Source organism: Pezoporus flaviventris, unplaced genomic scaffold (assembly GCF_033815535.1).
Source record: "Pezoporus flaviventris isolate CSIRO_AGI_PZ_B2104156 unplaced genomic scaffold, CSIRO_AGI_Pfla_v1 ptg000023l, whole genome shotgun sequence".
In the NCBI taxonomy this organism is placed as follows: domain Eukaryota; kingdom Metazoa; phylum Chordata; class Aves; order Psittaciformes; family Psittacidae; genus Pezoporus; species Pezoporus flaviventris.
The window spans coordinates 9564382-9579776 of NW_026892571.1; the positions used below are offsets into that span (position 1 = coordinate 9564382).

The 15395-nt window shown below is 42.8% G+C and overlaps 1 protein-coding gene across 3 annotated transcripts in view; it reads left to right on the forward strand.

Annotated features, from left to right (window-relative positions):
- The window catches only part of UBTD2 (ubiquitin domain containing 2), a 50528-nt gene extending 37281 nt beyond the window's left edge, over positions 1–13247 (forward strand). For all 3 annotated transcript variants that reach the window (XM_061456656.1, XM_061456657.1, XM_061456658.1), the window contains exon 3: positions 12676–13247. In XM_061456656.1, coding sequence (XP_061312640.1) covers positions 12676–13073 — 398 coding nt within the window. In that variant the 3' untranslated portion in view covers positions 13074–13247. The remainder of the gene's footprint in view (positions 1–12675) is intronic.
- The last annotated feature ends 2148 nt before the right edge of the window (positions 13248–15395 follow it).

Here is a 15395-nt window from a genome sequence, read left to right on the forward strand (position 1 = left end):
TGCTTCCCAGTGGCTGCTTGGAGACAGCCAGCAGCATGGCATCTCCTCCTGCTCTGCCACCTCTTGCCTCTGGTTCTCGGCATTTTCTCTGTCCACCATTGAGCTGCCATGCATGGAGGGATGGCTTATTGCCCTTGAGAAATGCCTTTTTCCAGAGAGGCACTTGAGCACACAGTGCTGTGGAAGGGCAGATGCAGTGCTGTCCTGCTGCATGAGCAAAGTCCTTACACAGGTCCCTTTGCTCCATAGTTGTCAGAGTTGAAGACTGGCCAGTTACTAGTAAGCTGTCTGGTAAAAGCAGGAGAATTGTTTACTTTTTGCTTTTGATCCATGTGAAATTTAAAAAGGCAAAAATCAATTATAACACCAATTGCTTCAATTTCTGTTGTCCTTTGGAAAAGAAATGGAGGATTCACATTGTAGACACAAACTGCAAAATGTTTAAACCTTCGCTAAAGCCTTGTTTCTCATTCTCTTTTACCACTGTTGTCATTTGGTTTAACAGTGCTGTCAAGTCTCTAAAGCCTCACCACATGACTGTTGCACAGTTGGCAGCTTTAGCTGCATTTTTCTTTTAAACTGGAACTTCAGGGAGGAGATACTCAATTTATAAATATGAGTGAGAAAGCAGCTCTTCCTGGCTGAAAATACAGCACGGTATTTCAGTTCCTGGGTGTTTAAAAGCAATTGGTTTGTTTACTGTCACACTGACAAAGGGCAAGTTTGCAGCATTAATTTATAAACTATAGTGCAGTAGAAATACCTTCGTTCATAGTAACTGCTTTGGAGCTGGGAGTTGAAAGCTTTGCAGAAACCTTTGGTTTGGATTTTATTTGATTTGTGAATGCTCTTGAGTACTCTCCCCATTTCCCCTTTGAAAGCTTTCTAGGGAGAGAGGCAGGGAGTTAATGTGAATAACCTCATCCTGCATTGATGTAGTCTCACAAGCAGTTGTTTTTCCTCTTCAGCTCTGTTTTGTCCTATCTTTGCTCCGGTTTTTACTCTAAAAGGCCCCATGGAAAGCTGAGTGTTACTCTGAAGATGCCTATAAAGGCACAAAATAAACTGAGAAAGAGAAACCCTTCTTTTTGTGTGAAGCAGTATAAAAGTCTTCCTAAATAGCAAAGCCAGCTGTTGCTGATTTCTTTCATTTGATATAATTCCTTGGATTGTTTTTGCTTGAGTCAGAGGAGGGATGCAAGGGAGCAGGAAGGCAATGTTGTATGACAGGATAGGGCTCCTGCTTTGTCGAGTTCCCCTGTAGAGTTCTTAGTATTTGGAGGGGAGAGTGTACATCCTAACAGGGGAATTACTGATAACTGGTGACTTTGGAGTGTGTGAGGTGTTCAGCATTTCTTTCAGGTATGAAAGCAGAATGTGTATTCTCACTTTGGTAAAGTGGAGTTGGCTTCCCAACACCGAACAGGGCTGTAGACCCTGAATGCTTTAAGCAGCAGAGCAAGATGCCTGCTTCCCTTTACACAACCTCATTGTTCCCCTTCCACATCTCTTCATGGGGCTGCAGGATGTTGAGCAGGGTCAGTGAACATCTCTAGGTTTAAAATCTCCTTTGCCACAGCATTGAGTTGCTTTTGACATTTATCAGTTCCCCAGTCCACCTGTATAGCTGCGAGCACCTACAGCAGGACAGCTCAGTGGGTACTGCAGCAGCAGGAGCAAGCAGGAGCTGGGAACTGGGCAACTGCTAGTATGGTTGTGCTGCTCAGAAAACATCTCTGCGTCCACAGACTCAGAAGTGGTGGGAAGGAACCATTTATGAAGGGCCTTTACTGTCACAGCCAGTGGCTTGCATGCATTTTAGAAAGAGAAGGGTAAGCCAGCATTGATTTTGAAATGCAGCGCACTGCAGAGGAGCCCTCGTATACCATGTACTAAAGTGATCTTTAACAGCACCACTAAATGGATTATTAATTTCCATTTGGTGGGCTGGGTGTGCCTCCAGGTATCTGAAGAGCATTGGGGTGTAGCCCCTGTGTCCTGGGAGGACTGTGCTCCACTGGGTTGTGATTAGAAGTGAGAGGAAGAGATGCTTGGAGTATTATATATTGCTAGGTTGTCACCATGCAGTTTGTGGCTGAAATAAAGCTGTATGTTTTGTAGGGTATTTTTCATCAGAGAAATGCTTCTTGTAAAAGTGAGCTGTTCAGGCGATCCCCCGCCTGAAAATTAGAGAAATGCCAATAAATTCCTTTTTAATTGGAGAATTCCATGCAAGAAGGCTACATCTGCAGCGCCCACCAGGAGCTTCTCTATAGGGTTGGTGTTCCTCGTATTCTCAAGGAAGCAAATAACAGTCAGATTAATGTTTGGCCAATATTCATGTTCTTTCCACATTGCAACCACTGTGCATAGCATGTGGTGGACAGCTGAGCATAGAGGTCTGTGAGCAGAGAATGAGGGGGAATGACAATAGCTAATCAATGAGGCAGTTGGAGATAATCATTGGAATTGGGCTAGCATATCACTGCTGGAGGTGCTTTTATTGTAATGGTGCACCCTTTTCTGTTATCTTAATTTTGTTTTCTGCTCTCTTGGAAATTCCAGATCGTTATGTGGGATCTCCTTCTCTTTCCTCCCATTTGCTTAAAGATAACGTGCTTGGGCTGGTACCCAGACATAGAGGAATAAGTATATGTATACGCAATGGAAGAAGCACCTAGTGCTGCTTTAAAGCAGATTGCTACTGTGCAAGATGAAGAGACCCATTCAAATTTGGGAATTGTTTTAATTTACTTACCTTATAGCCTTCGTTAGTGCTTGCAGCACTGGGATGTGTGTAAGTCCAAAGCTGCTGGCTCATGTGTATTCCATATGAATATTACAAGCTCTCTCTGCCATCCTGAATGCAATGCGTCGGGGTGGTGCTAGTGAAGGACACATTATGCTGTTGTGCTTCACCGGCTTTCTCTTAACCTTGAAGCAGGGTCTGTTTTCTCAGAAGCCTCTTCAGTCCAGAGCTAAAATTAAGGTGATGCTTTCTGTCATTTCTGCTGTGATTAATATTTTTTGAATAGATGCACAACATCCTTTCGGAGGGATGCTGGATTTCCATGCTTTCTTCAAATGGAGCATTGAATCAAATCACCGGGATGTAAAGTAGTTGTGGCTGGCTGAAATATTTGTTTATCTAAGTGCAGGTTAGAAACTATCAACCCTTCAAATAAAAACCCACTTATGGCTACATCCTACAGTTGTTTGCCTTAAATATTTTTAACTTCTGCTCTTGTTTTTCGAAAGGTATTTTGGGGAGTTTCATCAACATAATTGCTTGGACTCTTCTCAAGTCTCTTCCCCTGGTAGCATATGCCTGTCTGCTTCCTGTCTTTGGTTTCAACGTGCCTTTTTGGGTGCAGTGAAGATGACTGTATAACACTGTTTTCAGACCTGCGTTTTGGTTTTTTTAACCATTAACGTGTGACCAGGAAAGTGCAGCTAACTCCTTTAAGGAAGAATAACAACTACAAAAAAACCCACAAGACTGACTTTACGTGATGGCCATTAAATGCACAAAATAAACCTGGACTCGTGACAAGAGAATGTTTAAAATTCTTCATATAAGAAGCTGCAGACTGCTTGTTGATCTCTGTGTTGCTGGTCTTTCAGACAGTAGCACATCTGTTTTGAATGAATAATATTCTTCTGGTATCTGATAGTGGTCAGGACATGATGTCTAGCTTATTAAATACTTCTCAGGAGTGGACATTTTCTCCATCATTGGCCATTTACAGCACTGAAGCTGGGTATCTGCTTCATCTCCCTTGCTGTCTTCTAGTAAAATGAGAAAAAGAAATATGAAGTGTTTAAAATATTCCTCATTGAAAATTTCAGTCTAAGCCAATGAGGGCCCCCTAGATGCCTTCTGTGTGAAAAGGTGATCTTCAGAGGTGGTATTGCTCGGTACTGTAATTAACAGTGTTTTGCCCTAAAATTGGTGCTTCTGAAGGAGTTGGTATCTTTCAAAGTACCTCAGTTCGGTAAATGAGGAGCTCAGCCTTGTCAGATATCTCGCTTGCTCCTTGCCCATGGATGCATCCTGGTCAAAGTGCTATCTCAAGCCAAATTTCTATCCATATCCACTTCAAGCTCAGATTAAGTCTCAAATATTTTGCTGCCCAGAGTGGGCATTGTGATGGTTAGGGGATTGTTTGAAGGTTGAGAGCACTGGCAGTGGTCATGCAGCATCCCCATGTAGGGCAGGGCTTCTTAGCACCGTCAGGCTGTGCCTTCTCCACCTGAGAAGCAAAAGGACATGCTTTTTCTTCTGGTGGCTACAAGATGTGGTTCAAGGTAGAACAAGCAGTTAAGAGCAAGCGGATTGTGCTTAATGAGATTAGTCTCAAGCAAAGGTGAAGCTATGTTTGCCTTTTGTCTTATTTGGAAAGCAGTGCAGCAGGCTCTGGTGTATTTGCTGGATGATGTAGGGGTCCATCCACAGTGGTGATATCTAGTGTCATGCTGATCTTAGCTAAAAGAAAATCCTCTTAAAGTAAAATACAAATAGCAGAGCAGTTACTTGTTTTCCAGAAGTAACTGGAAATAGCAAAGTAGTTTGTCATATGAAGAAAGTAAGACTGAATAGTTGTTTTGGATATGATTATTACATAAAAGGCCCAAAGACTTTTTTTCTCTTCAGGCTGAAAACAATGCTCACAAAGCATGTTTCTTCTCATAGGATGATGGAGTCTTTGTAAATACAGAAGTCTAGTTTAGGATTAACAGAACTTCTGCAGTCCAAATGTCAGCTTCTCCCGCTTTGTGGAAGAATAAAGCATTTGTACCTTAAGGACCAGTATGCTGTGTTTTCTGGTGGCCTTTCTGCAACATCCTGGTCATGGCTTACGTATCAGAAGACTTTTACAAGTCTGTTTTAGGTGAGCAGAGGGAAAGCTTTGTGAATCTTCAAAGAAAGCAAAAACTTGTAAATGAAAAAAGAATACAGAGAAACTCTTTTACCAACCAGATCTTTTATTTTTATCTGAGAAGCCTGTCTAGACAAGCATCTATTTTAATGACATGCAAAGCAGAATAGTACATGAATACTTCATTAGTAAAAGAACTTGTCATCTTTGAACCCTGATGTAATGTTTCTTGGAAGCTGTTACCTTCTTGCAATGTTAGATCCAAGTTTTACAGAGCAATATAGAAGTGGCAGTACGTATTGTATAGCTAACATGACAACTACCAATCATTAATACATAATTGACTTTATCAAACCTTATTTGGGTAAAGAAGAACTTGCCAATGAATCGGTCTGCTCTAGAGTTTGTATCATAGCAAAAGTCTGCAAGGAAAGAGATTGGGAAGCTATCTGTTTACTGTTGTAGAGGTGACCTGGTGGCTGGTTAATCAGCCTCTGAACCCATGGTAGTGGTTAAAATTCGCTGTTGTCTTGATTTTAGTTGGTAGTTATTCATAGCCCTGGTCCAGTAACTGGCAGTTCTTAGCTGTGTTGTGGATTAGAGGTGTGTACCAGCCTGATGGGTGTCTTAGTTGTCTGCCACAACCAGAGCAGATGAAAAGCCCCTGAATTGCATAGCCTGTAGGTATTTGTGCTCTAGTAAAACTGTATTAAGGAAGAATTATCTTTGTTCTGCAAGTAAGTTACTCAAATGTTGAGGTTTCTGGTGTAGTTCCCCTCTTCTCCTGCTTCCCATCTTCTGCTTCCTCTCTTTCTCTGGCTTCCCCTCTTTCTCTGGCAGGCGAGCATGGTGGGGCTGCAGATCCCAGTTCTTTTGACGGGATTGTCGCTGCTGCTGTTGCCGTCAGTGAGGATTTTTAATAGGAATTTTGAGGGAGTTGGTTCAGGGCCCTGAGCCCCCTTTCCCACAAGCATTCTCCTTCACAGATCATTCTCTTCCCAACTGTCCCTCCTCCCATGATAGCTGTTCCCTCTCCTCTCCCTACCCTGCTCTCCCCACTGTAGCACAGCAGGGACAATAAGGGATGAACACATGCTAGCTGGCTAAAATTTGAAGAGAAGTGGCTTGCTTATTTAGTGCAGAAATTCATGTCTTTCAGAAAACTGTTAATTATTTTTCACCTTCAGCCTAGTTAATTACTGCTAGTGAATTAACTAACGCTGATGCTCCCCTATGGTAAAGGGAGCAGATTCCTGTGCCCAGTGATGCATCTTGCATTTCTGCACCAGCCTCTTCCCAAAATAAGCACCCCTTTCTCCTTCTCTTCCCCTTCTCCCCAAAATCCAACCCAAACCAAAAGGTTTCTGACAAACAGCAATGGTTGCAGACAGATTGGCTTTTGGTTACCACACACGAACAAGACATACATCAGACTGGGCAATGACGGCACATCCCTCTTACCCAGTGGATTAGTGCAGAAGGAGCTGCTCAAACCCCTTGTCTTGCTTTGTTCTTCAGATGCATCTGGGTTTCTTTGGCATGTGAGCACAAACAATTCCATCTTAGAGGGGAAGCTTTGCTCTCTGCAGGGCAGCAAACCTCTGGTTGCTGTAGGTACCAGGCACTGCTGATTCGGTGGTAGTGGTTTGGGGTTTCCTCCCTGAGCTAGTGTGCAGCCATGAGTTGCAAAACTGGTTTAAGAATGGTTTACTCATGAAGATTGCGAGCTTGGTTCACAAACCTACCCAGCACTAGGGTGAGGTGTGCTTAGTCAAAAGCAGGATGACTTAGGTATACATGGGGGATCTTTGGCTGGATACTACAACTGTGATTTGCTTTCTAAAATAGGATTGCAGCAAAAGCAGCTAGTTAGGTTCGTGCAGGTTGGAAGGGACCACAAGAATCTGTAGTACAACACTCTCCTGAAAGCATGTCTCAGGTTATTGCCTTGCAGAGCCTTTTCAGGCAGCTGAATGTGTGTTATTTTATCAGTGATCTTGGAGTCTGGGTGAGCCAGGTTCTCTAAAGAACATCCAAGCATGGAGATGAGCATGAGCAGTGCAATGGCTGATTCAGTGAACCAGTTACAAGGTAGTTCTCCTGCCAAAGAACAGTGTGAGCATTACAGAGGCAGGGTATCTTTTCTCTTCCATTCTCTTGCTGTCATGCACCAAGAACAATTCCTGTTTCTCTTGTGTCAGTTGCTGCAAGCAGGAGTGAGCTGGTCCCTGCTCACCAAGCAGCTCCTGAAGCTCTGGGATCTCCTGCTGGCTCTGGGAGTTCGCCTTTGTGGAATTGAGCCAGACCGATAATGTTTCTGTAATGGAAGAGCTGTTTTTCAGTGAATTTGAAATGAGAATTATGAAATGCTTAACACCCATTATCTACAAAACCCATTCTTTAAAGAGCTGGAGTAAGTTCTTTGTAACAAAGGGAGGCTGAAGATGAGAGCAGAGCTGTGTTGTGTAAGCAGTTGTGCTGTGGCTTAGGAGACAAGCATTTGCCTTTATAAAGGCTTTGTACAGCAGCTTTATGATAGTTTAAATTTGCATAGCCTGTGGAAGTTTAGTGTGGAAGAAGCATAGGAGGGGGATTATATGTGTGGGTTATTATCTAGTGCTTCATCCACGCCATTAATGATTATAGCTGCTTTATTGTGCTCTGTACGTGGTGCAAGGCACAGGCTTGCACGAGTACTCCCACACGATGCCCTCCAGAAAACGGGAGAGCTGCAGTTGTTAACTGCAGCATTAAGCTGTTCCAGTCATTACTGAGTTACACGGGGTTTAATGTGAAAGAGCTTTTTTTTTTTTCCCTGTTAACTCCTCCCGGTTCGTGATGGTTGTAGGTGAGCTGGAACAAACCACTGCATGTTTTCACTTGTTTCTCTTGATCCTCTTCAGGTAGTGAGCAGTCATCCTTCACCACTCTCATAAGCCATTGACGTCAGTACACGTCTCTTTTTTCTTCTGAGATCCTGTGTTTCCCAGCTGTGACCGAGAATTGGTGACTAATAAAGATTAAGAGATAGTTCAGCTTTTCTGCCTCAGTCATTGCTCTCTAGGAATTGCTGTACTGTAGGGCCCAGAAGAAGACCCACTTGTTTTCTGATGTTGATAATGAGTTTCAGGCATTAGAGACCTATACTAGATTCAAACCACTGGTGTACAGGTGAAAGCTCTACTACTGCCAATCTGTTCAGCAATCCAGGCTCAACTTGGGTTTAAAATGAAGCTTTTCAGTAAAAAACCAAATGAACCAGCTGTTCCTTGGGCAAATGTGTTATACGCAGACACTTAAACGCCTTAAATTAGCCAGTCTCACTGCAATGCTAGATTTTGTTTTGTGTCATCTTAATTTCTCTTCCTGCAGCAAGTCTGTCTGAGGGAATGGAAGAAGAGATAGAATCTGCTCAGTTCTTAGGGTTTGCGTGTTTCTGAGTAGTTCTCTTCAAAACTGTCCAAAATCTTAAAGAAACAGAAGGCAGAAACAATAAATTTGTTACTTTTTCTAAAGACAGAATGGTATCTATGCAGTTTTAAAGAAATTCCAAAATGTCATTAAAATGCATTAAAACTCTTTACATTTTTAGATGAGTGTGGTCATACATGCCTGGTTGCAGTAACTTTTGCAAGTTTACCTTCATGTCATTTAAATTGCTAGTCCAAACTCTGAACTGCTTAGCAGCGGAAGCAGTATCTCAACCAGTTGTTTTTTTAGTGTTTGCCTTTACCAATCCAGAGAAAGATCACCATCCTCATAATCTAAGTAAAACAGAGTTTTTATGGCCTGCAAGGCAATTCCTTTCAAAATGTTCCAATTCCAAATGCTTCATGATCACATCTGCTTATTTTTCTGCCTGAAACTCTCAAGCTCTTTTCTACCTGGATAACAACCAACGAGAAGCTCTGCCTTGCAGCTCTTTCCATAATTCCTCAGTCTCCAAGATTATATTACTTTTGAAATATTAAAATATTCCCATCTGCTGTGATTCTACCATCTTCTGTTCTGTTTGACTTGTTTTAAGCCTATAAAGTTAACTGCGTAACTGTGTTGCAGTCACTTGTACCAAATGACTCAAGAGTTTGGTTGAAAGTGTAAGTCTTTAACTGGGAAATGTTCAGGATAATGTGAATTATCCTGAAAATGGTTAGTGAGATCCTCGAAGCACCTTGCCTGTCACCTTAATTCTGAGTGCTAGAAGGTTGGAGGGGATTAGGGTTTGGAGTTGGTGGGTTGGTTGGTTGTGTCATTGGCTTTCCTTAAGGGCAGTTCTTCATGATGCTACCAGGATATCCCATATCCAAGTTTATTAAAGTCATGTTAACATCTAGAGGAGCATTTAAATATACAGAAAATATATTGAACTATTGATAAGCTTAATTTGTCTCTCCTCAATATAATTGTCAGCTCTTTTTATAACATCTTGATTTTTCACATCCAGTACGGAATCCTCCACCTAGACCTGCATGCCAGCCACCCATCCTCTGCTGCTTTGTTCTTGAAATCTGCCCCTTTTACGTGGCTTCTTTCTAGCCTGCCTGAGCTGCCAAACCTCTGTTTGCATTGCTTTTTCCTCCTCTGGTTTAAGGGAGGCTGCGTCTTTCCTATGCCGTAACTGGCTGGTGAAGACCTTGGTTGCCTAAGTAACGGGAAACCTAAAAAAAAAAAATCTTTCTCTTTTTCTGTTTTCTCATAAAAGCTTGACATTCTTTTAGTGCCCTTCCTGTTAAATAACTTGGGTGACCCAAGCTGATGTATCTCACAGGAAGGATCAGAAACATGGTTTTCAATTATAGCAGCAAAATTACAAAGGGTTTTGTAGTTCGGATGTTTAATTTCCTGCGTGCTTTGTGCTCTGTAAGGGATGCTGCAGTGAATGCCTTGGTGAAGAGCTGCCATCTGGCTGGTGAGATGGGCCTTGCTGTGGTGACTATGGGTAATTCAACCACTTTCTCTCTTCCTTTCTGATAACTTGTGTTTGCCTCATCACTTAAAATAGCTCCATGCTCACCGTGCCTTCCGGTGAACACATACAGCCATCATTTTGCTTTTGAACTAGAACCAACGTGACACAACCCTTTGCATCCTGCTCTTAAGTTTATTGTGGTTTACAGTATCTTGAAGGTTGTAGCAGAGCCTGACCCTCTCCAGAGATCACTTAAGCCTCAGAAAGCCCAGTGGGAATTAAGCTGGCTGAAGAGGACTACACTGTGTGTGCACAGCTCCATATCTCTTAGGAGGCAAAGCTCAACATCTCGCCTCCTCCTTGGGGCTCCAACTTGGCCTTCAACAGGCGCAGGGTACCGGTAAGGAGATGATTCATTGTAAAGTCTCTTCTGCTCACAACCGTAGTCTTCTATGCTTTGATCAATGTATCCAGTCTTGAAAGCCATTGGATAGTAGGCAAAAGGACTGGAGAGTCTTCAGAGTGTTTTTACCAGTATGAGTGGAAGAATGGGATTACTGGTGAGGTTTATGGTAACGTGTTACATTAACAGTTTGTTATAAGCTGTTCCTCAGTGTGGGATGGGACTATGCTGTTCTTACTGGCAAATGGTTCTTCTTTTTGGTCTTTTATTTTTTTTAAGACAGACCTCCAAGTTAGCTTCTGTTTCAGAGGATTTTTTAATATTGCTTATCTGATTATGATTAAGCAATCCGGTGTTTATAGCATATGCTTTGACCTTGATGTTAGTTCAGCTGGGCAAGGATGTAAATGATGAAGAAATTCCTTAGCAAACTTACCCCACGGTATCTAAAATTAACTCTTTGATACACTATTCTAAAGTAGGAGCATTCTTTTAAGATAGTGGCTTTTGAAGACAGATACAAGTTCAGCTGCTTTGGCTAAATGTAAAGGCTGTTGAAGTTTGGATGTTTCTTTATCAGCAAACAACATCTATTTGTTTCTATGAATGTGATCCAGAATTTAATACTGTGACATTTACTAAATAGATCAGGCGTACAGAATGAAACCAACATTGTAAGGTAAAACTGAAGTATGGGAACTTTGGGCTTTAGTCTGTATAACACAAAGCACCATGGAAGGTATAGATCCAATACAGTTTTGATAAAAGCTGATTAGCTCTAAAATTCATAGATGATATGGGACTGCAGTGAGTGGTATAATTGTATTTTTTTCTGGATTTCTTCTTTTGTTTTGTTTTCTCACTAAATCTCAGGGCTTAGCTGCCTTGGTGCTACCTGTGCAAACAGAAAAGCTCCAAAAGCAGCTGCACCTAGAACATTGATTTTTTTAGCCAGAGATTTCCTCTGTGTGTTTTCATCCATACAGATTATCCTTAAAAAAGGGGTGCTTCTGTCTAAAAGAAAGATGCAGCACAAGATGCTGCTGTCACAGTGGGCTGAGTGACAACAGTACATCCCTGAGTTAGAATTTTATATTGCAGTAATTGTGCTGATCAAACAGGCAAGTTTAAGACAGCTCCCTGACAGCATGAAAAACCTCCAACTCAAAGAGCCGCCCTTAGTTTCTAACAAGAAGCAGTTGTGTGCAGAACTGCCGAGTCAAAGAGTTTTTTACTTATTCTGTAGCTGAAGGACTTGGCTCCTCTTCAAACATTTCTGCCTACAAAAGGATGGGTGATCTTGCAAGGGAATGTGCCCCCTCTAGGGGCAAAAATGTGGAAGTTTGTTTTAGCAGGTAAATTCAAAACGGGAAAAGCGTTTGCTTGGAGGGTTGAATATCTGGAGGGGGTTAACCACAGTGAGAAGGGATTTCTGCTGTGATTTAGGATGCGGCTTTCACAGCATCTCGATTTCGTGTCTTGCTGCAAGAGGTGAGTTGTGCTGTCTGCAGCAGGGCTCTGCTTTCAGCCTTCTGTAACTCTTAAAATATGAAAAATGTGCTGCTGTTTTTGCAGGGCATATCTATCTATCTCGGTAATAAATATCTTTATAAAGTGTGCCTCATACTGGGAAAAAGTCATCTTGCATTTGTTACTTCGGTAAGTGCTATAATTCTTGAGCTGTTTGTGCGTGTTGTACCCTTTCAGTAAGACGGAATGCCGTGTGAAGGCAGCACACAGCTGGCCAGTCGTCTCTAACATGAACACCCAGATTATCCCAAGGAAGTTCTTAGGAGTCTGGAGAAATACAAATCACTTTTGAAACTTCAGGGCTTTGAATATGGGAGTTACAGATGCTGTGCAACTATAAAGTATGGGTGGGTGTTGTTGCTGTGGTGGTGACACCGTGCTCCAAACTGAGCCGCAGAGTTGTCTAACTTGGGTGGTCATGTTTGTTCTGGCAGTGCTCACTAAAACATGGGTCCTATATGAAACCGTTTCAGCAAGTTTTGAATGCTTGAGAAGTTACAAAACCTTTCATTCACAGTGGTCTCTTGCCTTTGGTATTTGCTATTTTGCCTATTCAGAGCTTGGGTTTGGGATCATGTAATTCATCCAAGTAGCATTTTATGGGTACATGTGTTCCCTGAACCTTGGGCTGTGTTCCCAGAGAAATATTCCTCTTTTAAAGGTCACATGGGGAGAGCTTCATCTTCTCTCATCTCTTCCTGCTGCTTTTGAAGTTTATCCTGGTTTATCGGGGAGGTGCTTTTAACTCAACCCCAAGTTTCCATAAGGAAACAAGGTGAAGCAATTTTTAATGAAAAGTTAAGATTTTTGTAACAGTCCTTTAAAGCCTGAATTCAGACCTCTTCACTCGGGTGGTTCAGCTGTAGGGCAAGTGCTTCCAAGCATGACCGCTCCAGTGTTAAATGTGAAATGCATTCATACTCATCTTTTTCCCCCTCTCTTATCTCCTAAAGGTGCTCTTACAGAGTGTTACGATGAACTGGGCAACCGGTACCAGCTTCCCGTCTACTGCCTCGCCCCACCTATCAACATGATAGAGGAGAAGGGTGATCTGGAGACTCTGGATATTCCTGATCCCCCACCCAATTCAGGACACGAATGCCAGCTCCGTTTGCGCCTGTCCACAGGCAAAGACCTCAAACTCATGGTCCGCAGCATGGACACGGTGTACCACATGAAGAGGCGGCTGCACGCAGTGGAGGGAGTGGAGCCCGGAAGCCAGCGCTGGTTCTTCTCAGGCAGGCCACTGGCAGACAAAATGAAACTGGAGGAGCTGAAAATCCCAAAGGACTACGTGGTGCAAGTCATTGTGAGCCAGCCCTTAGCAAATCCCACCCCGGTGGAAAACTGATTTCTGTTTCTTGTTTATTGATTCTTCTAGCCTCCATCTCTGTCATGGGGTTTGTTTTACTGCCCTCTCTTCTTTTGGTTTGTCCTGCTAATGGCTTAGTTCCAAGAAATGACCAGCAAAAATTCCATCTGTGATGGAGAGCTGCAAAAACAAAATATGAATATGTAAACTGGCCTTCGGGGTTTGCCTGATCTCATATTTAACACAACAGCAAGCAGCACAGGGCAAGGGCAAAGGAAAGAGCAGGAAGGGGAAGGGAAGAGAGAGGAGGTAAAAGAGGGAGGGAGGAGATTGTCGTTCACTTAAACAATACAAGTATGTAACGATTCTTCAAACTGTAGGTGATGTCCTGATCCATGGAATCAGAGCAACAGAGAGCACTTTTATTTAAAAATCAAAACAAAGCCTTCATCAGTTGATAACATTTCATATCAGCACCACGTACGCTTCATGCAAGAATCTCAGCTGCTCTGGGTAGGTCCTGTGCTGCCTGTTATCAGGGATCCTTTCTGGTTTGACCTAGCTCATGGGCTTTACCCAGGCCCTGCCAAGGCACAGCCAGCCCTGGGCAGTGGAGCTGGCCTGGGGGCTCAAGTTCCTGGTGATGCTCAGACCAAGCAATTGTACATTCCAAGGTGGCAACACAGTCCTGTGCCATTGTGGGCTCCTGAGCTGGGAAGACAGCCCACCGGAGCCTTAGGCAATAACTTAGTCAATGTATACTCTCATGTACTGTACTGTACTGTAAACTTACTTGCTACCAGACTGACTTAGCCTGAAGCTTACTGGCTCATGGGCACCTGAGCATGTGCCTGTTGAATTCCTGTATATCACTTGGATCATTAAAACAAGCTGTGACCAGGCTAGCTGAGGGGAATGATGTGCTGGTCTGTGCTTAAGTGTTAGGTGCATCACCTTTGTCAAATGGCAAGGTAGTAGGTCCAGGTTAAAGTGCAGTTACACCCAGATGCAATGGATTGCAACTTCCCTTGCTCAGTTCCTAGAGGTCACAAAGCCTGGAAGATGGTGAGGAGGACATGACAGCAGACATTTTTCAGCTTTTTGTGTGAGTGTCTTTTGCAGCAGCAGTCTTCTAGCCCTGGTGACTCTCTAATCAGGACCACTGGAGGTATCCTTACCAGCATGCACCCACAGCCCTGAGCGTGACAGTGGTGGTTCACAGCCAGTGCTTTCCCTTCAGAATGTAAGAGGAGCGCTGTCAGTAAATGACAGATCCTTTTGTAGTCTCAAAAATCTGAATCAGAGCATATTTTGGGGGTGAGAGATCCAACTGCTTATTCCCTCAAAGATGCTCTCTGTGTTCCTTTGGCTGCTCTGCACCCCTGTCTGGTAATGCCTTTGGTCGAGATCAGACCTTTTAAACACAATTTCTAGTTTTCTTGGGTTTTGGTTTTGGTTGGTTTTTTTTCAGCCAGATTTGAAATAACCTTCCAAAGTCAAATATGCTATTCAGGTGTGAATAGCTTGGTTTTGTGGGTTTCTGTCTTCCCTCTCTGAATCAGTAGTCTGAAGCTACATTTGTCCCAGCTCTTTCTCATCGACTAGAGAAACTGGTGGGTTACAGGGACAATTTTAAACTTGTTACTTTTGCTTCTTCATTAATTCCCTGAAACTCAGTTTCTGGGACTCAAAGGGAGTTCTTGCTCCATGAGCATCAGGAGAGAGCCAGAATTGATCAGTGGTCACTTATACAATATCAAGAGGCTTTCCCAGCAGGTGGAAGCAGGCTCAGAATTTACATTGATGGTTGGAAAACAGATCCACATGTGATAAGCATCTCCAACCCTACCCCAAATAAATAGAGCTTTCTTGTTGCTCCCTTTGTTGTACGAAGCCTATGGTTTTCTGACAGCTCCTTTAGACCCACTTTGGTACAGGATAACTGAAGTGCAGTGGCAGAGCTGTATAAAGGAAAATTAGTTCCCTGTTCTTGTAAGCAACAAAGTGACATGGTTTTCTTCTTTTCTTCTAAAAGAGTAACTCAAAGCTGATAAATGCTAATCTGTAACAAAAGGCTTTTATTGTAGAAGGTTTCTTTTAAGACAAATCTGATTTCCTATACTGTGTTTTTGCCACCAAGATCTTTTGCATTCCACAAGGGAAAAAAGTACTTGGTCTATAAACAGCTCAAAGCTCTCTTGGATTTTTGCTGGCAAAGGATGGTTTCATGCCAGAAAGACACTGCTTGTCCATGAGGCATAAATTACATCTCTGTGTTAATGGTCTTTATGATGTCCTTTCCCTGCAGGCCCTTCTGGAAGGGGGAGATTGTGATGAAGGAGGAGCAAACCAGGCTAACAG